The sequence below is a fragment of the Lygodium microphyllum genome, chromosome 10 (assembly GCF_053477565.2).
Source record: "Lygodium microphyllum isolate KBCC chromosome 10, Lygodium_microphyllum_v1.1.10, whole genome shotgun sequence".
Taxonomy (NCBI): domain Eukaryota; kingdom Viridiplantae; phylum Streptophyta; class Polypodiopsida; order Schizaeales; family Lygodiaceae; genus Lygodium; species Lygodium microphyllum.
The window spans coordinates 61,559,133-61,584,735 of record NC_141144.1 but is presented as its reverse complement, the minus strand read 5'-3'; the positions used below and the strand labels follow the sequence as shown (position 1 = coordinate 61,584,735).

Here is a 25,603-nt window from a genome sequence, read left to right as displayed (position 1 = left end):
TAAGGGCAACTCTCTCAGTTTGGAAGCATTCTAGTAGACTTAGATTATTTTGGATATGGGATGTGGGCCACTCTTCTCTTTTGTTGGCTGCCACCCCTTTGATCCAAGCCCTTTCACTTTTGTTTAATCTGTGCTATGTCGCCACCTCCTTAGTCGGTCTCCACTCTTAACATCTTGGTGTCCCACATATCAGACCACCTATTGAGACCCTTATTGTGAATACTCAGAGCCATCCTATGTTGATCTTGCAATGCGAGACATTCTCCTTCGTAGGTTTCAGAGGAGAGCCAAACAACTCTCGATAGGCTAGGGTCTCTTTCCCACCTTTGATGCGAACCCACTCAAGATCCTCAATTATGCGTAGACAACATAAGTGATCTCAATGGGTTGGTCGGTCACCGCCTTTGTTGCCAACCCACTCAACATCATCAATTATGCGTAGAAGATGTAAGTGATCCCAATGGGTTGGCTAGTCACCACCTTGTGGAGAAGATGTAAACATTTTGAGAAATATGTTATTATTTACCGCATTAAAAAAGAACCGGAGAAGGAAAACACGTTAAAAAGAGAGATTTGTGAGAGGGGCGGGCAGGGAAAAGCATCAGTGAAGACTTTCTTGTGTGAAAGAAACCCCTGGTGGCTGCAAAGATTATTGGCATCGTCTCGAGCTTTCGTCTGCGTGCGCGTACGAGAGGCGGATGGTTAATTAGGGTTTGCGTTCGATCTCCGTCGGAGACGATTCACGAAGCACGCTTGCTGATGCTCGTACATGCAAATCCCGGCTAAGCATGCTTCGCCGTTCGACTGCATCCAGACATTAAAAAACAGGTCCTTGCAGTATATACATACAGCCCAGGCCTTGACTTTGCTGAGCCGCAGCAGGGAAATACAGCAGCAGGAAAATGGTCGACGCACAGCGCGCTTTGCTAGATGAGTTAATGGGTACAGGTGCGTTCGCCATTGCTGGTTTTGTGCAGGAGAACATAACACACGTGGATTCTCCTTCATATCTAATGATGTTCGAAGCTTAGTATTCTTTCCGTTTGGTTCTAATCCCCTGGGTTTTCGGGTGTCACATCATGTCGTCTACACTTTAGCATGATGTCTTGAAGATAATGTCGACGAATTTATGCTGGCTGCTTAAAACAGCCCATGTTGTCTAATTCCCATCGTATTTGTTACCTGTATAACATGCTTTAGACCTGTAATCAGACTTCTAATTATTAATGGATAACTCTGGGATGTTCTTGCTTTTAATTTTACCTAAGTTTGTGTTTTGCAAGCCTGGCATTTGCAACCTACAAGTAGACGTTCAATTGCATGAGATATCTGGGAATTCTTTATTTCAACAATATGTCTTGTTTTGTTGCAGCCCGAAATCTTACAGATGAGGAGAAGAAAGGGTACAGAGAAGTTCGGTGGGATGACAAAGAAGTTTGTGGTTGTTATCTTATACGGTTTTGTCCTCATGACTTATTTGTTAACACAAAGAGTAATCTTGGTAGGTTGCAAAGCTGTCAGCTTCGCAAAATTCAAACTTATTCTTATCAGGACTTATGTTCATCTCTATCTCATTGCCCTTTTCAGGACCATGTCCGAAGATTCACGATGCAAAACTGAAGGAGAGGTGAGAGGCTTTCCTATCTATAGTTGTTCCCCATAGTAGGCTCTGGTCGAGGGATGTTTGGCTTTCTTTTCATAATTTGTTGTGTCTGAAAATCTCGGGTTTTGATTTTACAGTTTTGAAAAGTCCACAAGGCATGATTCTTATGTGCCACGCCTTGAAGCAGAGCTTGCTCAATTTTGTGACAAATTGGTATGGTTTCTACGAACGTTTGAACTTTGTCAGACTTATACATCCATTGCATCTTGCTTGGGGCAATTTTTTTGTTTTGAATGTGTTCTTTTGTGTTGTCACTGGCTCTAATGTAAACATAGATGTAGACAAATCCTACAAGCATAGGCTGCCATTATGAAGGAAAAATTGGAAATCTTTGGAATCACGGCTCTGAGGTTCATGTGTCTATATCCCCTTTGATTGTAGGGGTTCCAAGTACTTTGCAAGAGTCATGCTTTTTGAAAATGACTCAAATAACAAAATTTGACAATGCGACAAGGTTGGTGATGCCTTTAGTATTTGAAATTATGACTCATATTAACCTCAGTAAGTATCCTTGACATTCTTCTCTAGATGAGAAAATAAACAGGTTCTATCACAAGATATGATGTAAATAGTAACTACCAATGGCTCCAACCCTCTATTTTGATAATATTAAACTCACGTAGCTTGCTCACATGGTTCCTTGAAGAAGTGTTGAGTTGAGAGGAGCTCTCAACATATTGTGGTGTCTCAATACCCTTTGAAGCACCCACCCCATGGACACCCAGCGCCACACCCAAACCCCCCCCCCCCCCCCTTTTGGTTTCCTATTTTGCTTTGCTTTCTTTCCTCTTTCCCCGGTCTCCACTGCCTCTTCCAGCTCTTGCACCTTGCTCTGCTGCACTCTGCCCTGCCACACTTATCCCTAGGAAGATGTGCGTGCTTTTCTTTACTTACTGTAGAACTCAGTGCAATGATTGGCATGGAGTGGACTCCAGAGTTGGCTGTGAAAGCAGGCTGCTGAAAATGCAGGCAGCAGGCAACAGGAGGGATCATCATGACCTGGTCATTGAGAGGAACTGCAAATTGTGGGAGTAGACAGTCTCATCAAGGCTTGGTGCTGCAAAACACAGCAAGGGTAGTTATGAGGATAGTGGCACTGGCAGGAATTGGCCATAGAAACACACACCAACTGCATGGAGTGGATGGTACAAACTGGCCAGGAATGCAGCCTGAAAATGCAGCAGGCGACATGAAGATAGTTAGACCTGGTTGCTGAGATGAACTGCAAATTGAAGCAAGGAATGGCACTGGGAGGGGCAGCAAACTGTCATGACAGGAGAGTGGGGCTGTCAACCTGCACACAGGCTGTAAATGAAGCAGTGGCAGTAACTGTTCTGAGCGCTGAACTGGGTGTGGATTGATCAGCAGTGATGATGATGCAGATTGAGCAAAAGTGCAGCAAATGAGGTGTAGGCTGTGTGCAAACTGCTAGCAATGAGGTAGAGAGAAACAATAGGAACATGCATGAACAGTCAACCGCACAATCACATGTCAAACTTGTGTCTATGTAGACAAGGGGCTGTTTATTCATAGAATCACTTGTCCAGGGCTGGCTATTTTTGTGCCAATTGGCTTATTGGGGTGAATTCTATGCTAGCTATTCTCTTTGGATGGCAACTTTTGTACACTAAAGTTGTGAATGACATCAAAAACCCTTCTTGTGTGTAAGTCTTACTTGAGAGTCAACTCAAATCCTAGTAACAAGGGATTGACTCATTACTCAGTAGCTCAACCAAACCAATAGCCCTAGTCCAAGCTTACAACATAGTTGTGGTTATTATGACTTGTGAGATGTTTGTCACTTTACTTTTTCAGTCATGTCATGTGGTCCAAGTTCTATTGGGGTCTTGTGCATCCACGGCCTAAAAGGTTTTCAATATACATATAGCTTTGATTGGATTTTTTCCACGCTTGATAGGTTAGCAGTGAACATTTCTCTCCTCTTGCATGTAAACATAATTGAGCCTTGAGTTTGAACTAGTTGTGAATCTCATTGGATGTGTGAGAACTTTGAATTTGTTTGTCTTGCAAATGGGCCAAGTGCTAGTGGGCGATCACAAGTAACATTTGTACATGGGCCTAAATTTGTTCCAATATGCATGTACCTTTGCCTAGACTTTTCCATTGCCACCCTTGATAGGTTAGCAATATACATTCCTTTCCTCTTGATTGTAAGCTTTAGTAAGCCCTATGTTGGATGTAGCTATGAGCTTGATGGGATGCGTGCAAACTTGGGCTACCATGTTCTAGAACTTCCTAGAAATAGGATTGAAGTGTGTCTCTTGTGTGACCAATATGCATTTGTGATTTATTCCCTAGATCCATTGAGAATATTAGTTAACATTCTAACCTTGTAAGGATGCACCTCAGCACACTCTTGAGTCAATCTCCTGAGCGAGATACTTCATCGATTACATTCTACTACCTATTATCGCGATTGTATAGCCCATCACAATTCATGCAACCAACTTTGGTCTCAAAAATTTCCTTTTTCCAAACATTGATTTCACCACAATAATATGACTCACACTTATGTCATTAGAAGCTTGCGCAGCCGTTTGTTCTCACCTCCTCTCAAGCTAGGGAAGAAGTTCCTTCTATTTTGTTTGCACCATTAGCGTCGTTGCTGGGTTAAGAACTATGATAAGATGATAAACATTGACAATGGTGGGAATGAGAGGATACAAGAGCTTGATAATATATATGGAATCATAATTGTTGTGGACATGTGAGGAATACAAAAAAAAACTAGACATACATAACTTGAATGATTGAATTAATAGAAAAAAACAATGAATCATACTTCTTACAAGTATAATGATGGAATTGAGGAGCACAATTAATAAATGAGATAGACATGAACATTATTTTAATAGATATTGAAATATTGAAATGAAAATGAAGATGTTGTCATCAAGGGATTAAGATGAGCAAGAACAATTACATTGACAAAAGTTTTGCGTTTGATTGAACTGTGCTAACACTCGCAACCAAGTGTTGTGGCTCACAGCTAATACTATGCACAGGCTCAATTCTCAGTATATCCAACGTGAAATGCATCTTATCTGTAAAGGGATAGGGTATGACCCCTTTCAAAGACTTTAGTCCGACCTTTTGAACCATAGCTGTGCAAACTTTTCTTGAAGCACGAGTGATACTGTTGTAAAAATTGAAGAAACTTAACCTTACTATTCAAAAGACCTTTGCTTTTTCTTCTCAAGGAAATGGTTTGATGCTTATCAGAAGCTAATCTCTTGAAAGTTTCTCATCAAAGGAAGAGAGATTGTACATCCATTGGATGGTTATTAAGCTATAAACATACAACTTTTTTTTTTCTCTTTACTACCCATCAACAAATTATTAGACTGAGATGTTCATGCCCTGTGTAGATGGAACATGTTTAATCCTCCTCAGATGTTGGTAGCCTGATAATGAACTATAATTTACATCTTCAATAGTGGCAGTGTTGTGATAGACTCAATATTTTGGTTCCCCATGTGGAGTTACCTCACCATTTCTGTTTTCCTCATTCTAGATTGAATGATGCATGACCTTCTCTTGTTTTGGAAAGAGAGAGAGACATCCGTGCACGTACTCACGTGCGCTCTTTCTTGCGTGCATGTGTATATGCATATATGTGCATGCAGGAAGGACTTTAAATACTATGATCGAGAACATTCAGATACTCTTATCTGTGGATCTCTATTGCCTAAAGAGAGATGCCCATTCTCTGTTGGAGTTCTTCAGGGTGCTGCCAATTTTAAGTAACTCTACTGACAGAAGCTGATAATAGTTTCTAAAGTCTTTCCAAAATGTTAGGCCTGGTGCATTAATCACTCAGTAGTGAAAACGTCTTAGTGGTATTGAAGGCTTCAAAATGAATGTGGATAAATGCGCTGAAAACAATTTCAGATCGAGAGTGCTCTTTTTCTCCAATGCTGTCTGTGGAAAGCAGTAGAAGCATAACTCAATCTGTAATGATCTGCAGATAATGGATTTAGAGAGAAAATTAAAGAGAGGACGCGATCGAATTGCCCAAGACCAGGAAGCCACACCAGCTTTACCACTCTCATCAGAGAAATCTGAACAGCTTGCAACCATTGAAGAGAAGATGAAGAAACTCCTTGAACAGATAGAAAATCTTGGGGAAGAATGCAAAGTAGATGAGGCTCAGGCTTTGATGAAGAAGGTCTATCAATGCAGTAGACCATGATTTTAAAGAGTGCTAATGTCAAGGTTGGCCTATTTAATGGATGTCTATACAATTTCGTTGGAAACTAAAATGTGAGTTTGTGTTTTGCGAAGGTTGATTTGCTGAATGCAGAGAAGACTGCCATCATTCAACAGTCAACCAATGACCGTGGTCTTCCATTATCACAAGAAAAGAAGATGGCACTTTGTGAAATTTGTGGTTCTTTTTTGGTAGCAAATGATGCTGCTGAGAGGACACAATCACATGTTACTGGCAAGCAGCATGTGGGCTACAGTTTGGTGCGTGAATATCTGAATGAATATAAAGTGAGTATTGAGGGAGGAGTTGGTAATTGTACTTTTCACAAGCTGTTTACTTTTTAGGAAAGTTTTATGGGTTAAAGCTCGATTTCTGAACACATCATACTAATGTGAAACTGCTGGAACTGTGGCAGGCAAAGAAAGCTGCTGAAAAGAAAAAAGAAGACGAAAAGAAAAAGGATCAGGACAATGATAAAATCAAGGAGAATGGGAAGGAAACGAGGAGGGAAAATTATCCAAAAGATGATGTACACAATCACAGGAGTAGGGACAGAGATTATCGCTACCATGGAAGGGATAGGTATGGAGATCGAGACCGGGGGTCTATGGGACGAGAAAGAGAGAATCGGGAAAAAGAGAGGAGAGATCGGACACGAGATCGGCGGACCAGGTCACGTTCACCACCCAGATCATCTTCTAGGTCTCCTGGTCGACATCATAGTCGGCGTCGCTCACGATCTCCAGACCATGTGGTTTAGTATGCTATTAATGAATCCTTTTGTTGAGCTTATGGGCCATAAGGCTATTTATTGTTGTTCTCTTGGCTATTTCAAACTCTGACGATGAATGTGCTGTCAGATGGCACTGGGAATACTCAAGATCCTTAGGTTGGTTTCCTTAACAGTTTCCTTATATCTACATCAAACATTTGCTGGGGTTCTGGTAAAGGTTTTGTTATGACTCCATTTATTGCTTTCATCATTTTAAACTGGTTTTGGAGTGATAGATAGCTGGTACAGGGCCACATTTCTGGTCGCAAGGTATCTCAGTGAACTGCTGACAGATGATTGGAGTAGAGGTATACTATTTGAGGATCGTTGCAGTATTCACTTTGATATTGGCTGTTATCCCAGGTTAGTATGCCTGTGTTGTGGGTCTTTTTTGCCCTTTTGCCTAGAGAAAAAAACAGAACCCCCTAACTCTCGTTGAGTTTCTTCTTTCCTCTGCATTTGCATGGATGTTTCTGTGTTTGGTGTTTTCTCTGCTCTGCTCTTTGAATGCACAACTTGTTTGAGGTTTAAACTTCAAACTGACACTTCTCTTCCTGAAAAGGTCATTTTTTCTAATGTATCTCAACTCTAGAAGTCTTAGTGAATATGAGGATTGGTTTACAACCATAATATATTCAGAGTTCCTGAATCTCAAGGTTGGTGGGTTCGTTACTAAACACAGCAATTGGAGAGTCAGATTTGGTCTTAAGTACAGGAACTGCTCGCTTTAGGCTCTACTGGCATTGGAAGTCATTTGCTTCCTTTTGGCTCAACCCTAAGCTCAAATGTTGGGTCTAGAAAGTGGATCTCTCTCTGTATCTTAGGTATGCTGTGTGCGAAGACTTGTAACACATTGTGAACTGCAGCTACCTTCTGTGATCTTTGGTTCAATTCATCAGTAGAATCAATTCAGATGGGATTGTTGGGATAGGATTTGATAAATCTGTTATCATGATAATGTTTTATTGAAAAGAGTTGCCTTTAAAGCAGCCTACTTGTTTGGCAACATTCTACTAAACTATCTTGCAGCATTTTGGACTGATCATTATCGTGGGTTGATTCTGGTTTGTTATACTTGTGTATGTGCCCTGTAAACCTTGTTCTTTTCATTGGAGCAATGTGATTGAAGTATGGATGACAAGTAAATGGCAGAGGTTTTGGAGCGAATTTGTAAGTTGCAGTTTTCATCTCGATGATGGCACATCTTAGTAAGGTTTCATTTCACATACGCCCAGTTTGTTTGTGTCAGCTTATTTCCTGTGGCATTCATCCACAATTCTCAATTGGCTTTATGAAATCGGTGGGTATCATGCATGATGTTGATTGTGTGATGGTTGTTTGAGTGTGTTTTCTTACTTGCAGGATTATTCTAGTGACTTTGCATAATTTCTTGGTATTTATTCCAACACTAACATGTGACTTGTGTAAGTGTTGTGACTTGCCCCTACATGTGTGTGTGTGTGTGTAAAGCTTGCAGATCTGTCTGATGCCAGAATGATGTTGATGGTATGTGTTGTGCTTGCTTATGGTTGTAAGGGATTAAACATACTATCGAATGGGGTTAGGCCAATTCTTGAACCGCCAAAATGAATTTTCGAATTAGTTTATTTAACAAGTTGAACTCCTTGCTCCAAAGGAGGTGGTGGGAGGGTAGCTGGCCTGTAGAATCCTGGTGTAGGTGGTAGTTGCAACTTCAGCCTTCTGCATTTCGGTGAGAAATCATTTGTTGTTTTGGCAGCTCATAATGAAATTGTTTACAGGCCATCCTTATTACATATTAATTTATATTTTGGCTGAGATTTACAGAAGATTGGTGAGTCTATTGCGAAGCTCTAGTGTTATGGAAATGAAGCCTCTTACTAAAAGAAGTTAGAAAAGAAAGGTCAGGTGGTTCTGTGTTTCATATAGTGCAGTAGCAGTACATTCATGTCAGTCCAAATGGGCTCTGGAGCTTTTGAACTGATGATTTGAAATATACTTGTGTCACAAAAGCTTTAGGAACTGTAGAGAGAACTTATTCAGGACCACTCCTATGGTTAGAAAGCCCAATCTGCCTTGGAAGGTTGGTATAGTCAGCACGATAAGACCATGTAGCGGAGCTTCTCACCATACAAGCAGTGCATATTGTTAGAGTTTTGTGGCCTGGACTATGGGGAATGGGGGACTCTAGACCATTTTAGTACGTTCTATTTTATTATTAAAAGCATTGTTAGCTTGAGAAATTATGATTTATGTTTGTATGGAACTTTAGTTAACACGAAGTACTTCAACCAAGGATATTCCAACCATGAATAGCTCATCCTATAAAATTCTAAGCTGTAGCAAATTTGATCATCATTGTGATGGTCATCAATTGAGTCTTTTTTAACAGGGCTTGTGCGATTCTGTCACTAATAAAAGATGATTTTCCATTTTATTGATATTTGAATGTTCTCTGGACTCTCCATTATCATGTCCATGGACCCTTTGAATGCATGGCCATTGTGTAACTCACTAAAAGGTTTATTGCTAACTAAAATTGAGTTTAATATATATCTCAATTGTAGCATCTCTATTGTTTTGTGTTTCATGTAGCATGCTTGTTTTAGAATAAGGTTGTATTCGTCACTGCTTTGTTCTTATGATGTGGAGTTAATTGAAACTACCCTTTCAACAATACAAGACAATACAAGTTTTTTACCATTCCACTTTAATTCATGCCATGAATGTGAAAAGCTTTGCATAGTTAACAAAAACCAAACATTTTTCCTCGGTAGTGGAATGGATTTGCTAGATCAAGGGTTTCTTGAGCTACATTTATTTTATTGATTTAAACCCTAGGGCATGCATCCAGCCAAGATATGTAGTCAAAGCATGCATGTAGCTCTCCATTTGCTTTTAATCCATTTGTATGTTGGAATGAGCATTATATTGCACATGTCAATGATGCTTAGGGGCAATTCTTGTTTTTGAATTAGAATGCTTGATTGATCATTTTTCTAGGTACAATGTAGAGGATGACCTAAAGAAAGGGTTGTAGATGTGTTTTGTTTATTACAAGATGATTTCGTCTAGATTTAGAATGAGAAGTGGTCAATTCTTCTTCAATGTCAAGATGACACTCTCTCCCCCTTGCTTTTGAAAGTGTAAATGTAAATAATGTACTTTTGCACTATGGTATGAGAGTATGGACTTGGAGCCAACAATATAAGGTGATATCATTGGCATAAAATTATGCAATTGCTAGTTTGAATTGTGTGCAAGAAATGTGATGATAATTAACATGGATGTATGAGGTTTGTGGGATTATGGTAGGTATGTGGAAGGACATGTGAAGGGTGTACTATTGCATGTGAATGTATATACATGTGGTGAGTAATTGTGGACTAGTGTGTGTGAAGCTTGTACTATTGCATGTGATTGTATATATGTTTTGAGATTAATGGTGGACTAGGATGTTAGAAGGGTATACTCTGGCATGTGAACGCATGTATGAGTTAAGATAATGATAGTAGACTACTACTTTCACTTGGTCGGTCCATCACCCTATGGAATATAGCAGGAAAGGTGGAGTCTTAGAGTGTGTCACTCAAAATGTTCAATAAGACCTCGTTTATCAAAGATTTGAGTTACCTTATTTTGAGATTTTACTTGCCTTTTTTCCATCATTGAAAGATTATGGATACATCTTAAATGGGATAAGCTTTATCTTTTACCTTGCATTATGCAAAGTCCAAAAAGGTTAATGATTTTCAATGAACACCTTACATTTATTCTTTGATTTAATTTCCTTATTCATAAAGCTTGTCCTTACTTAGTCTTATTGCACTTGGATTGCTTAGATTCTCTCTTTGTATCTTAAATATCTAGATTGCATAACTTTTGGAGGTGGTTAAGATCTCGTAATTTATTTTCCTAGGTTATGAAGTTTGAACTCACAATTAGTTAAATATGCTAAAGATATATGAATATAAGAATAGAATGTGCAGTGGAAGAGGCAATACAAGCTAAATCATGCTATGTAGGAATTGAATGACAGGTAGGGGGGGAGAATGGGCCATTTTTTATCAATATTAGAAACATTTGAATTGGAGGAAGGCTCCACAATTCGTTGGAATAGAGGTTCTATTGGGAATGTGGACTTGGCATCTTGTGGTTGAGCACTAAATGTAGATAGCAACTCAAAAAGAGTTGTAAGGATGCATGCAAACTATCATTAATATAGATAAGAAGTACATGAGGACCAAAGTTCGAAGAAGGGATGGGGGTTAAATTAAATAGCTTGTTAGGGGTGGTGGGGGTGGCCTAAGAATGCGGTCCAAAAGCCATGTGACTAGCAGGTCTCCATTGTCAAGCGTGGTTAGCTTGTTTGTGTGGTGAATGACCTTCTCTTGGTTGTGGAGGGATAGAAGTGCCCTTGCTTGATGTGCTTGAGTTCTTAGGTAGAGAAGGTATGAGTCTTGAGTGGCACTCATTGTCAAAATGATTGATCTTTTGTCAATGTTGACAGTATCTCCTTTTCTTTGGGATCTTTTGCTTTTAATCCTAGAGGGGAGCTACTTTACTTCTTAGTAGTTGATTGGATATGTTCTTTTCATTCTTTGCTTTTGTTATCAAATTGATTGAACAACCTTGCGAAACTTAAAGAGTTGATCTTCAAATTCAAGTGGGTAATTGGGATTGGAATAATGTGTTGGGTAAATTTGATTTAATGGGATGGTTGTTTATTCATGAACATAGTGATTTGATCATTAGTTGACTTGGCCAAGCTAGCCATGGTGAATTTAGTGAGTAAATGTAGATACTCAACCAACTTAGTAGTGAAGTCATTTCTCTTAGTGATTTTGAATGTTTGGAGTTCATGGTTGAGGTTGACACATCAAGTATGATCACAAGATGCCTAAGGGTTGACTAGGTGCACCCTAGGCGCATATGCATGGTTAAAGTAATGAAGTGATAAGCTTTGGTATAAAACCTTGCATGAACTTAATTATAGCAATGAGGCATTTTGTGCTCATCCAAGAGCAAATTGCCTTGCACGAGAACTAGTAGGGCTTAAGTTGGGTGCTTGCCTCTAGGTAAGTTCCCACAAGCCTCAAGAATCCAAGGCATGCCATATTAAATTAGACCAAGTTATAAAGTTAAACATGCTGAAATTAGTGTTATTTGTAAACATATTTTTGGTTGATATTGATGTATTGAGGGTTGTGTGAAGAGATGGATAAGTTGGTTTTTGACACACCTCTACTTATTGTGTTTGTGAAGGTATGTGAATTATCAAGTCCATTCATCCTTAGAATTCACATTGGCAATGAATTCTCTCACTTTACACACAAGTGCCAATATGTACATATTATGATAGATCTCCCCCTTGAAATCTCTTTGCCAAAAGCGAAAGAGACTACACTAGAATTTTGAATTTTCATAAGGCATCATGGAAAAAGAATATTGGTTGCTATTGCTTAACCACGCTATTGCCAAACATGTTGAAAATTTCTAGCTAGTATAACCAAAATCTAATCAATAAAAATAATTCAAATTTGCTATTAGAATCTCATGGAAAGTATCTACTATTGAAATATCACAAAAGGTCTAACTAAACAACCATAGCAAAGCATTGATGCAACATGAACCATGGTTGAACTAATAGTGGTATCATATAATACTTTAATATCCATGGGAACGAGTTGAATACCATTGAGAACTAATGCAAGTTGTATAGTCTCAAAGCAATGGTGAAAACTATATCCATATGCATACCAATTGCTCTTACTAATACATTGAATAGTAATCTCATGTTAGGCATATTGCCAACAATAGTACATTGGATGCATGAGTAGTACATCTAAGATCCACTATACACTAGAGGAATGGAAGTGCTACCTTTCTCTTGAGCATTAGATAGTGCTTTAGATCCCTTTTCAATTGAACTTAACTAAGCTCAATTTAAATTTAGCTTTAGCTAAAAGGCATTGAGATAAAGTTGAAACAATTAAGTATGGTTATTCAAGTTATCCTCTCCCATCCATTTAGCATCCATTAGTGAATAGTTCTCAAAACTTCATCGAATATCTTATAGAAACTTTACCTCTAATTTTTCATTCCTTATGTGCTAAAATTTGCTCACATGCCAAAATTGCATCCAACTCCTCAAACTCATGTTGAATTTTAGCAAACATGTTCTCTAGTAAATTATTGTGAAAACAACTTAGCAAGCTCACATGAAAGGTATTAATTATGTGTTTGCCAATGTGGAGGTAATTTTAGTTTATATGAAATATCTCTAATATTCTCCTAACCCATAGTAATACATTCTCAACTTTGGATACAACCTCTCCTTGCCCTTTATCTTTCTTGACCTTGCCTTTTTAAAACGTAGCAAAACCCTCTCCAAATTGTAAAGTATGTGTAAGGTGATCAATTGGCTTGTGTTGCTTCTCTTGTCACCTTTGAAGTGTTGCATCCATGTTCTCAACATAGCAATCAATCTTAGATCTTATCTTTGGTGTGCAAAATTGGGGATACTTTCTTCTCATCTTTCACAACTCAAATGGAGCATAATAAGTGAAACTATGTGATATACTATTGTACACAAACTCAACAAAAGGCAAGTATTGATTCAACTATGCCTTATGGTTTGATACATAACACCTTAAAAGATCCAAGATTGAAGTTTTTCGCTTTGGATAGACCATCTATCTATGGATGGAAGAACGAAGTGAATTTCAGTGTGGTAACCATAACTAGTCACATGCAGATCTCGATTCCTTGTGATCAACTCAAGCATAACATGGTACTTAAAATATATGTTGTGTAAACAAGTGTACCATATATGATAAACCATTTTTTATGTTTCAAAGTATAGATCTTTGATTGAGATGTTGATTTAGTTGACCATTACTAGGCCAAATTAATATTATGTGGTAAACAGCTTAGCTTAGTTTATGCAAGCTCCTAAGATATGTAATTGGAGTGTAGCCAAAAGAGTGCTCATGTACCTGAATGGGACAAGGCATTGGGAAATTGAATATGTTGGAAATAGTGTCAACTTGGATGTCTACAAGTCCATTATAGGATGTACTCTATTCTTGGTGAGTAATGGAGCAATTTCATGGGCTTCTCAATCTTTCTTTAATAGAGGCTACTCTTAGAATTTCAACTTGTGACATTATTTGGTTGAGAAGATTTCTACTTGACATTGGATTTTGTAATAACTCTAAAGGTATCCCTATCTCATGTCATAATACTTTAGCAAGGGCTCTTGCAAACAAGGAATCTAGCTCATCATCAAGGAACAAAGCATATTGATGTTAGAGAGCATTTCTTTAGGGAGAAGATACACAGTGGAGAAATTGTATTACAACATTGGAATCCAAAGAAGAATGTAGTTGATATCTTCAACAAGTCATTGGGTGTAGAAATTGTATTACAATATTGCAATACAAAGGAGAATGTAGCCAATATCTTCACCAAGCCCTTGGGTAGAGAACTCTTCATCAAACATAAAACTCACCTTGGAATGAAGGAGCTTCCCTTAAGGAAAGGTTGAATTGAGAGTAAGGAAAGGCCCCTTGGCTCAATAAATGCATGTTACTAGTAGTCAAGGGATTGCTAACTATCAGATTAGCGACTCTTTGTTAGTGTACTTGCTACTATTAAAACGAGCACTATTACTAGTGAACTAGCACTGCTATCTAACATAGTTAACTAGCATACAACAAACTATTGATTAACATGTAGGAGTAAAGGGAGCACATTCAAACTCTGAACTTCAGGGAAGGCATTGAAGTATGAATTAGCATAAAGAGGAATATCCTTAATGAGGATAATTTTGAGGATGATGCTATGAAGATGACATGATATTAACATACATATTTTATAATAATGAAAATAATATGTAATGTATGGAAAATGTCAAAAAGAGTGTTAGTCAACTTACCAAAATATTCTCCTACATTTGAGCAAAAATTTTAGGCAAGTACATTTTCAAAAGGTAGTTTTGTAGGGAGTAGACAATAGAGAGAGAACAAAGTGTAGAACTCAAGTAGCATATCTCTAAGCTTTAGCTTAGCCTTATATGAGTGGATTGGGTGATTATCCATCAATCTAATCATTAGTTTGATTAGGATCATTATCATCACACTTGGACAATTTAGTTATAGATTAATCTAGTTTGTGTTCTCTCTTCTATCATGGATTTGATTATGTTTATTGTATTGATTTAGCTCTAGAAGAGTACTTGATTGCCATCTCAGTACATCCCATTCACTTTTCTCACTCCATTGCATTAACTATAGCATTAGTATCTCTATGCCTTGTATAAGAAGCACTACTCTTTGTCATCACATTTAGCCTCAACTACTTTGTGACACAATCAACCATGCAATGAGAAAATTTCCAATGTTATCCACTTAAATGAAAAACCCTTCTTTTACAAAGCATGCAGTGGAGATATTAATTTAGCAAAATTACAAATGCGTCTTATATAATATGACCACAAGCCAAAAAAGCTATGAATCTCATGTGCATTCCTTAAATGTGACTATGAACATATTGCCTCGTCGACCTTTCCATTTGTACTCCATCAGTAAATGATGCTTAGAAGGCTCATTGAGAAAAATCGATTTGACCTAATGTTTTGGGTCTTTTACTCTTTATATATTCTTTGTTACTCGCCTTTTGAGGTTGTTATCTATTGGCACAACTCCTTGCCATATGTTCCTCTTGATCATAAATAAAACATTTATTTGTAGCAATCAATTATTTGTATTTTAAAAACATTATTCCATGTCCTTCCTTATACCTTTTTTTCAACTTATTTATAGATTTACCATTTTTTAGTAGGCTTGGAAGTTTGCTTCACTAACTTGTACTCATCATCCTTGAAGTCCAAAGACTTCCCTTGAAGTAAAGCATTAACAGTACATATTGGCTCAATGATTTGTGACATGCCAGTCATAGTGGTCTTATTATAGAAATCATGAATCCATTTCGGTCGCCCACAACAATACTTTTCAATGTACTAAAAAAGGGGAATAGCATGACAAGAAGTGATGGAAAGCAATACCTCCCAAAACTTATTATTATACTATTTCAAATTCTTACGGTGTCGTGCATTTAAGTTATGCCATTAGGTCATTACGTCAACTTCAAAGGTACTTATAAACCAAGTAGAACTAAACAATTGCTTAAACTAAACCCATGTTGTGACAATGTTCAACCTTGCATTGAAATTATTGGATCACCATTGCAATGTGTTTCCCTTAAGAAAAATAGCTCTTTTGGATTTTTGATGACTCATTGAAGTTTTCTCCTAGCTATATGAAATTGTTGAATGAAAGCCAACACTTTCAATCTGTCTTGTGTCCCATTGAAACCCTTAAACTTCACTACTTTACCGCCCTTATCATAGTCTCTTGCTTTGTCTTTCGTTGTTAAGTTATCATAAGTGTACGACTGCAAAATGGGTGTACTTGAAACTAGTCTTTCTTCTCAGAAAGGGAGGTAGATAATCCGATTAAGCACTAATTATAACAAGTATAGAATTCTCAAAAACTAAAATAAAATATTGTTAACTTAATCTTGGATATTGAACACCTAATTGTTCCTAGAATTTGGTGTCATTTGTAGTGTTTCTTTAAGTATAATTTCAATTGGATGAAGGACAATGTGATTGCTTCAATCTCCTTCACTTTGCAATGGCTCTTGTTGTTATAAATGATTAGTAAGCCTTCTTATCAAAATTTTCCTTGATTCATCTTGGTATTGACCTTCGATTGACTCTTTGTTGGTCAATCTAATCCCAAGTCTAATTGGGATGGGTAGCCTTTTGAAATCTCTACAATTCTTTAAATTTCAATTGTTGATTTTAAGTACTAAGCCTTAAATTTTCTAGCATGGGACCTAAGGTGGTTCATAAACTCTAACTTTTGTTGTAAATTAGGATCTATTACAACAAATGATCGTTAATAATGAATGAGGATTTGGCATACTTAGTAAAGTATATGAAGCATCACTGATATCATTATCATCTTTAGTGAAGTTTGGCATATCTTCATGATCTTCGTTTTCCATCGCTCCCAAGTAATTGATTTGAACAATTGGCTTCTTCGATTAATAATTCATTGCTAAGTATCCAGGTTTTTGATACTTGTAGCAAACTATAGGCTTTGCTTTGAAAACATTATTAGTAAGGGTTGAAAATTTGGGTATGTTGGGATTTTGCTAGAGAGAAGGCTTAGGATTTGAATTTGTGTTTGATGGTAAAGTAGGGGGTCGAGTGTCTAAAGTTTACAGAAAGAAAAAGGAACAAAGTGATTTTGATTGAATCTTTGAAAGTTAGAATTGAATTACTTTATACCAAAGTTACCATTAGTTGGAAATGGTTGTGGTCACTTTTCTCGTCCACGAATTTTGTCTTTAGTATCATGTGCTAAAGAAATCGCATCCTCCAAAGTTTTTGGCTTGAATAAATTCACTTCTGCATAGAAGTGACCAAGAAAAACAGACATATACTTGCACTTGTGGATCGTCTCAAGAACATCTTCAAGCATTTGAAGTTGAAGTAAGGCACTCCAGAAACACTCATGTATTGTCAGATGGATTCACGATCTCTTTGTTGCAAAAGATTCCACTGTTTAATTGCTTTTTCATGGAATTGAGGTGGAAGAAAATTTTGCAAAAATTTCTTTTGAAATGCCTTCTAAGTGGTGGGACAATCAATACTCTTGCGGACAATAGTCCACCATAATGATGCTCTATTTTCTAAATGGTTAGTGACACATTTGAGTTTATCTTTTTCAATATATTGCTCTTCATGGTAATAATCATCAAACTGACTTATGAAAGCAAGAACAAATTATCCATCACGTTGCTCATTAAAAGTACAGAATTTGAAATTTCTTTTACTTATCTTAGCGCCTTTTTTGAGAGACTGTGCGTTGAGTGTTACGTCAATCGTACATCGAATAACTTCTTCGGGTTGTACTCTATCTTGATCAACATTGGATCGTTGAAGTGTAGCCAGTTGTGCTTGCAAATTTTGACGTGCTATTTGCTCTTTTTGAAGCTGCATCATAATTAGGTCTAATTTCCATGGTCAGTTTTGGTAAATCATATTCGTCCATAAAATCTTTAATGTTTTGATTGGGCATCTTGCAAAAATCTCAAATAACCTCACACACTCGAAATCTCATTAGGAGGATGAACACAACTCAAATTTAGGTTTACAAGGCTTGTTTTTTTTTTTAAATAGCTTTTTTTAAATCTTGCTTCTTTCCTAGGTACGACAATTAATGACGGTATTCTTCCAAGTGGGAAATAGACTGCGTGTGACAGTCTGCTTGTTGGAAATCAACTCTATCAAAGTGCATAGAGGAACAAAGGCTTGTTCGAATTGCAAAGTGAGTTTGGGATTAGCCCAGTGTAAATAACATTAGGAAGGAGATTTAAGATTGAATTGAAACTTTAGTAAAGCTTAGTAGCTTTAAGCTTTTTAATAAAAAGCTTAGCAAATCGTCAAAGTCAGCGTGCAGGACGAGAGGACGTTATGACTAGAATCGGCACCATTGAGTACATGTTGTCGCCGTCAACGTTGAAATTTGAAGAGCTTAAGCTCTTTTAAGCTTTTTAAGCTTATTAATTATAAAATGCATAATCTTCCTTCTCTGCTTCTCTGAGAAAAAACGTTTTTGACAAAGGAGCTTGAGAAATGGTCCTTTGCCTCTCCTGGGAGTGATCCTTTGCGAAATCTGACAGCACAACAGGGAGTTCTTCACCACCAGGAACACGCTAGTATTGACGGTTCATCGCGAGAGTGCTTGTAGAGCCCGTTCATTCCAGGAGCTTTGTCTTTGCGCGAGATGGTAAGCAATTGGAAACCCTTGATCTCAGCTTCGCTTTGATACCACTGGTGCGCAAATTAGATGGTGTATGCACGCATAGTAAACGTCGAACTGATGTAGATAAGATGGGCTATCGCCTTTGGGATCCATAGGTTCAAAAGGTTATTCATCACCATAATGTCATGTTCCATGATGAAAATATGCATGTAAGACCAAAGCATGTAGTTGAGATATTTATGATGATCTTTCAAGAGGAGCCTTCTATTACATTATAGCTAGCCCTAGTTATATAATATATTGTAGATGCTCATGATATATGGGTTCACAATCTACCTATTATGCAATATCATGATGCTAGATAGATAGGACAAGCCATACACGCCCCACAACCAGTCTTGAAATGCTCCACTAGAGCCTCACATCCTCTTGATCATTTTGAGCCCACTATACATTATGTCATGGTGATGAATTATGGTGAGTCTCGTACTTATGAGGTGGCTATGCACAGAGATGATAGTCACTCTTGGGAGAGGGCCATGTAGTCTAAGTTTGACTCATTGCAAAAAAATCGTATGTGAGATTTGATTCCTTTTCCTAATGGAAAATGGACATTGTCATACAAGTAGATGTATAAGTTGAAGAGTATCCCTTGTTGCCCTGAGCCATTATATAAGGCTAGATTAGGTTCTAAAGGTTTTAAGAAGAAGAAGAGAGTTGATTTTGATGAGATATTCTCTTTTGTGGTTAGGATGACTACCCTATGGTTTATTGGCATTGGTTAGTATGACTATCCCATGCACGAAATGAATGTGAAAACCGCTTTCGTGCATGGGATCTTACATGAGAACATTTATATATAGCAGTGTAAGAGCTTTGAGGAAAAGGGCAAGGAATACCTAGTGTGTAAGTTGAGGAAGAATCTTTATGGACTTAAGCAATCACCCAAGGAATGGTATCATAAGTTTGATGCCTTTATATATTCAAAGGGTTATTCCAATAGTGATATGGATGTGTGTCTTTACATGAAGAAGGCTTGTGAGTCATTACGATAGCCTTATCCTTTAGGTGCTATATGTTGATGCCATACTGATTGGTAGAAGTGCTCATGATGAGCTGGATACTTTGAAGATTCATCTCAAGAAGAGCTTTGAGATGAAGGATATGGGGTATGCCTCTCACATACTTGTTATATATATTATATGCAATTGTTTTAAATAGCTCCTCTATTTGTCATAAGAGTACATTCATAAAGTCCTTGAACAATTCCATATGCAAGGTGTGCTAAGCCCACTGGCTGCCCATTACCTTCTTGTGTGAAGGTCAGTCAAGCAAATTGTCCCTATTCTAATGATAAGAAGATCGACATGGCCAAGATCCAATATGCATCAACCGTGGGCAACTTGATGTATGCCATGATAGCCACTAGACCTGAAATAGTATTTGTAAGTAGTGGGAGTTTGTGACACCTCTAGTAGACGACATTGGGACATCATGAAGGGTATCATCATGAGATACCTTAAGGGCATTGTAGATATGTGTGTTTGTTATGGTGGCCAGAATACTAGAGTCATGGGCTACACAAACTCTAATTATACAGGATATGTAGATAGTAAGAAGTCCACCTCTAGCTCTATCTCCACTTTTGCTGGAGGTACTATTTCTTGGATGTCTAGGATGGAAAATGCATGGCCTTGCCTACTATCAAGGCTTACATTGTAGGCTTTCAAGAAGGCCCTATGGTTAGGCCATTTGGTTGTTGCAAACCTTGGTACGATTATGACTCCTACATTGCATTCAGACACTATGAATGCCTTTCAATTGACACACAATCTAGTCTTTCATGTGAAGACCAAGCACATTAAGGTGTTGTTATCACTTCATTAGAGAGGTGGTTGAGGAAAGTAGATATAGCTTGTCAAGATCTCGATTGATGAGAATCCTACAAATTTGCTCACTAAAAGTTTCCCAACGTAACTTTATGTCTTCCTTAAGAAAATGATGTGCATAGGATGAGATGATGTCTATTCTATATCCAATTTGTACTTATATATACACATTGTACTTCGACACGTTTTTCTTTTTCCTCATCCTATTGTACTTATATATCCACATTGTACTTATCCTCATGCCTTTAAAATGGGAGGTTGTTGGGGTTAAAGACTATGTGTGCCTAGTTGTCTACATTTACTTGTACTTATTGTCCACACACTATACATTGCAGGTGGTGGCCACTCATCATTGTCAATTAATTGTTTATTCTTTACAATAGCAATAGTATAAGGGAAGGCAAGTCACGCATGACTATTGGAGTTCCCACACACCATTTTGCTATCTCTTGCTTAAATCTCTTTAACTCTTTATTACAAGATTAACATATTATTTATTATAAGATTAAAGAGAATTTGTTTTGCTTTATGTAGATGATTTGATTTCAACACGAAGTAGTGATGCTTTGGTGATGGATGTAAATTCCAAACTCTCTTGTGAGTTTAAAAGAAAAGACCTTGGATACTTGCATTATATTCTTGGTACTTAAATTTGCAGGATGAAGTCAATAGATATTTTTCATTTTTGAGCTCCAAACCTAGCTTTACACCCATGGAATCATCTATTTGACTTCTATAAGGCTTGATGTTTATTATGCAATCAATTCACTTGCTTAGTTTATGTAGAGTCCAAGGATTTCTCACTAGGTGGTAGCTACAAGAGTATTGAGGTACTTGAAAGGTAATCAACATTGGGGTATTTTATATATAGGTGATTAGGTGAATCTACTTGGATTCAATGACTCTAATTATGCAACAGATTTAGTGTAAGAAAAATATCAGTGGCAATGCTTTGTTCCTTGGAAATGGAGCATTTTCTTGGTGCTCTAAGAATCAAAATACAGTTAGTCTCTCATCTATAGAGGTTGAATACAAGGCTTTAACTATCATAGCCTTTGAAAGATGCTTGCAAAAACTTAGGTTCTATGGATCCCTTGATCCCACTCCTATCCTTTGTGTGATAACATCATAGCTTAATCTTTAGCAAAAAATCCAATTATGTATCAAAGGATTGAGCATGTTGAAGTGAGGGAGCACTTTATCAAGGAAAAAGTGCATGATGGGAATAGTATTGCATCGTTACAACACCAAGGAAAATGTGACTCACATCTTTACTAAAGCTCTAGGCAAAGAGCTCTTCTATAAATATAGAGCAAGACTTGGCATGATGGAGCTTCCGTTACGGGAAGGAATTTGAGGAGTAAGGGAAGGCTCATCATGAAAGGCTTCAGAATCTTCCAATTATTACTTATTTAGATCTCTTTCTTCATTTTTACATTTTTAAAATTTATTTAGAGATGTTGCTAAATCTGAGGAAAGGTGTTAAAGCATGCAAGCTCACACCATCCCTTCACTAAGGTATAAAAAATGCTTTTGTATAACAAAGGTTTGGAATAATGTAACAATGGTAATATGATGTGGAACTATGTGCCTATGATGATACATTTGACCTACAATTTCACTTTTGATAATAAACAAGATGTGGGGTTGGATGGTGGAAAAGTCTTAATCAATCAAGGAGTAGATTTTGGTCGTTACTACCTTTATTGTATGCATTTTTACTACAGAGCTAATACCTCTCAATCCAGCCATTAACTTTTGTAGGAGTAAATTTATCTTTTTGTGTACTAAAATGTCCATCAAGATGTTCTAGATCTAGTATGTAGGTCATTCTATACAACCACAAAGTTGGCTGGTTACTTACTCACAAGAATCTAGACGTCATCTACCTACCTACCTACCTAGGGAGATGAAAGTTTGGAGCTACAAATATTATCTCAAGATTAATTGTGAAGAAGGGTTGTTCCTTATAGCATGGTGCATCCATCTACCAAATGGTTCCTTGAGATTCACTCAACCTACAAAAATATATGAACTTTTTTAGAGCAATTTTGAATAATTTTGGACTATGGATGTAACAGTAAAAAGTGAGACACCATAAAGTCTACTATTGAGTGTATAGAGCAATGTTGAGTATAGCCCATACTCTCAATTTTGTATGTATTGGCATATCAAAGCTATGTGAGCTCCTTAACATTGGTTTTGGCTTTGGTAATTAGCCCATTACTTGTACTTGGCAACCATTGTTGCCCTTCTATTGTGAATAAATAGTTTACTACTATTGTTTCCTCTATGCATGTTTTATTAATACTATTAGTACTATTGTTATAGTACTACTAGTTACAACCTTGTCTTCCTCATCTAACTTTCACACAACCCTTTGGTGTGATGTGAGATATCACTAGTGGTCTATGCATATGAAAGGTGAATGGTGTAAATGGTAATGCAACAACAGAAGTCGGTGGGATGGTTGGGAAATTTAATTGATGTGATGATGATAGGTGAATGAATTCATTGAATTGATTTTTTGAATTTATTCTTTGAAATTGAAATGAAGATGAAGACCAAAATGAAGAATGAGATGTTTCACCTACTCAAAATTGACCTTGAGAAGTAAAACTTGAAGGAAAATTAAGAGAAGGAAACTTATATAAGGGTTTGCTGATTTTTTCTTATAAGCACATCTTCTTGTGTTTACATACTTATAATGGTCCTCTTCAGGGATCGATCGAACAATTCATTCTTCATCCCAAGGATCATCAAAAGCTTACAAATAAGTAGGGACATGAAAAGATGAAGTATAGATAGGCATATCTAGCATAAGAGCGACTGGAGGGATAGAGAAGAGAGAATTATACTCAATGCTAGTTTCTCTACTGGAATGGTCTATCCCACATGGAGTATCCATCCTTCCTACAAAATCAATAGATCTTTGCGCCAAATCCAAAGGGGGTAACAAGTTTACCTTCTAGTAGAAGCTATCGAGCTTAATGCAAAAAGGTGAGATCATACTCATCTCATGTAATCTCATATGTTCGATGGACTCCATGGTAGTTTGATGTCTCTTCTCCTATAGGGAATCCTTGTGGAATAGGCTCTGGAGCCCACTTCTACTCGAGTCTCTACATGGAGGGTTCAAGAGGCTAAAGCAATGTATATGTGTTCAAAGTCATCTTCCCTCTGTGAACATGTTTTTGATAATAACGAGCTCCAATCAAAAGCCTAGGTTTCTTCTTTGAGTACCTAGCTCTAACACCATGTAAAGAAATACTCATCTATAGATAGCAAACACAATTGTATGACATCCTTGAGTTCAAGTTTATCATCAAGAGGGTTTGTAATCATAGCAATGCAATATGTATCCCAATTCTCAAGCAATGTTACAAGTAAGAATAGAGACTTGACATTCTCCTCAAACAAGGCCCTACGAAGTGAGTTGACTGAAAATGGAATGAAACTCATTTAAATGAGAAGATATAGATGTCCCTTCCTTCATACAAATGTCCATGGGTTTCTTAATCCAATACAATTGTGTTGTAGGACTCTACTTATCATAGAGATCCCACATCTTTCTCCAGAATGCATAAACACAACCCTTAGTCTCAATGACATTGAAGTATACCTACTTTGACAATGACAAAATGATAGTAGCCTTATATAGCTCATCAAGATCTTCCCAATCATCTACATCATTAAGTTCTAGCTTTATTTCCTCTAGCTTCAATGGCTTGACTTGCTTCTTTTGCACCAGTATACCTACCAAATCTGAGTCTTCCAATGCTATAAGTTATTGCCATCCAACTTCTCTATGTTGAAGATAGCACGATCATTGGAAGCATTTGAAGTACCTACCATTATGTCTACCAAACAAAGAGAGTATTGACTCCATGGTAGTTTGGTGTCTTTCCTCCTATATCGAATACTTGTGGAGTAAGCTCTAAAGCCCACTCCTACTCGAGTCTTTGCATGGATTGGAGACTAAAGTAGTGTAGACGTATTCAAAGTCATCTTCCCTCTATGAACTTGTTTTTTATAATAACAAGCTCTCCAATCAAAAGCCTAGTTTTCTTCTTTGAATACCTAGCTCTAACACCATGTAAAGAAATACTCATCTATAGATAACAATTACAATGGTACGACAAGGCTCAAACTAATAAAAACCACAAATCAGGTTAGGATAACTTAAAGAAAATTAACATTGAAGAATATAGTGAACAAATGAACATTGATTATATACGATACTCAATGCAACAAACACACTATGCAAAGGCGAAATACTAACCCCCAAATTTCCTTTCTCTAGGATTGGGGTAGAGAGTGCATACTTTGACGGATCTCAAAACATAGCAAACATCCTTTACGAATGTCTATTACCAACAAATACACTTCAAGTGTAGCCAAATCAGTGAGATAGATGGGTAGATTAGAGCAAGAATAGCAAAATGTGGTCTAAGTTGATGATGTTGCAACTTGCTAGTGGTGACAAACTACAAAATCAAAGCTAATGTGACACATGGTAGCAGATGTAGCAACTGATTTACAAAATGCAAATCAACAATCCATGTGGTTGGTTGGCGATGGCAAGCACGTCCCTAGTAGCAATAAAAGATGATGGGTAGCAGTAAACACAAGCTAAATCAAGTTGCCACCTGATGTGGAGGGCTAGATAGTAGGTGACAATAACAAATAGCAATAACTAGTGACCCAAACTAAGATATCCTCCATGCGAGGTGTAGACAGTAGAGTTTAGACACTAGCAATCTAAGAAAATCGGATTAAGGGTGAGAAATGGATAGCCTATCTATTTATAACTGGATAGGTCCTCTCAAATTAGAATTGGGCTTTGGCTTTTGGGACACAACACTCTCTATGATAGTGTTTATTTGTAATGATAGTTTGGCCAGTTTGAGCTTTTGGTCTATTATTAAGAGTGTTTAAGTTTAGAATGCATTTTTAGCTCAACAATGCTTGCATTAAATGCCCTCCTTGATGGCTAGAAACAACTCCCAAACAAGCATCTATAGCAACACACACACACACACACACACACACACACACACACACACACACACACACACACACACACACACACACACACACACACACACACACACACACACACACACACACACACACTCTCTCTCTCTCTCTCTCTCTCTCTCTCTCTCTCTCTCTCTCTCTCTCTCTCTCTCTCTCTCTCTCTCTCTCTCTCTCTCTCTCTCTCTCTCT

At 37.4% G+C, this 25,603-nt stretch overlaps 1 protein-coding gene across 1 annotated transcript; it reads left to right on the top strand.

Moving 5' to 3' along the window:
- The first annotated feature begins 583 nt into the window (after positions 1-583).
- Positions 584-6,884, top strand: LOC148030072 (LUC7 N terminus domain-containing protein). The gene is made up of 7 exons (XM_087686350.1): positions 584-948; positions 1,373-1,501; positions 1,588-1,627; positions 1,741-1,816; positions 5,652-5,852; positions 5,969-6,181; positions 6,310-6,884. The coding sequence occupies exons 1-7, from the start codon at positions 903-905 to the stop codon at positions 6,652-6,654; spliced, it is 1,050 nt and encodes a 349-aa protein (XP_087542476.1). The 5' UTR covers positions 584-902; the 3' UTR covers positions 6,655-6,884.
- The last annotated feature ends 18,719 nt before the right edge of the window (positions 6,885-25,603 follow it).

Bases quoted from the DNA above. Each gene is read 5' to 3' on its own strand.
- LOC148030072 (XM_087686350.1), top strand. From the start codon at position 903: ATGGTCGACGCACAGCGCGCTTTGCTAGATGAGTTAATGGGTACAG. The intron at 1,817-5,651 runs GTATGGTTTCTA...AATGATCTGCAG, and splicing joins CTCAATTTTGTGACAAATTG to ATAATGGATTTAGAGAGAAA. The intron at 5,853-5,968 runs GTCTATCAATGC...TGTTTTGCGAAG, and splicing joins CTCAGGCTTTGATGAAGAAG to GTTGATTTGCTGAATGCAGA.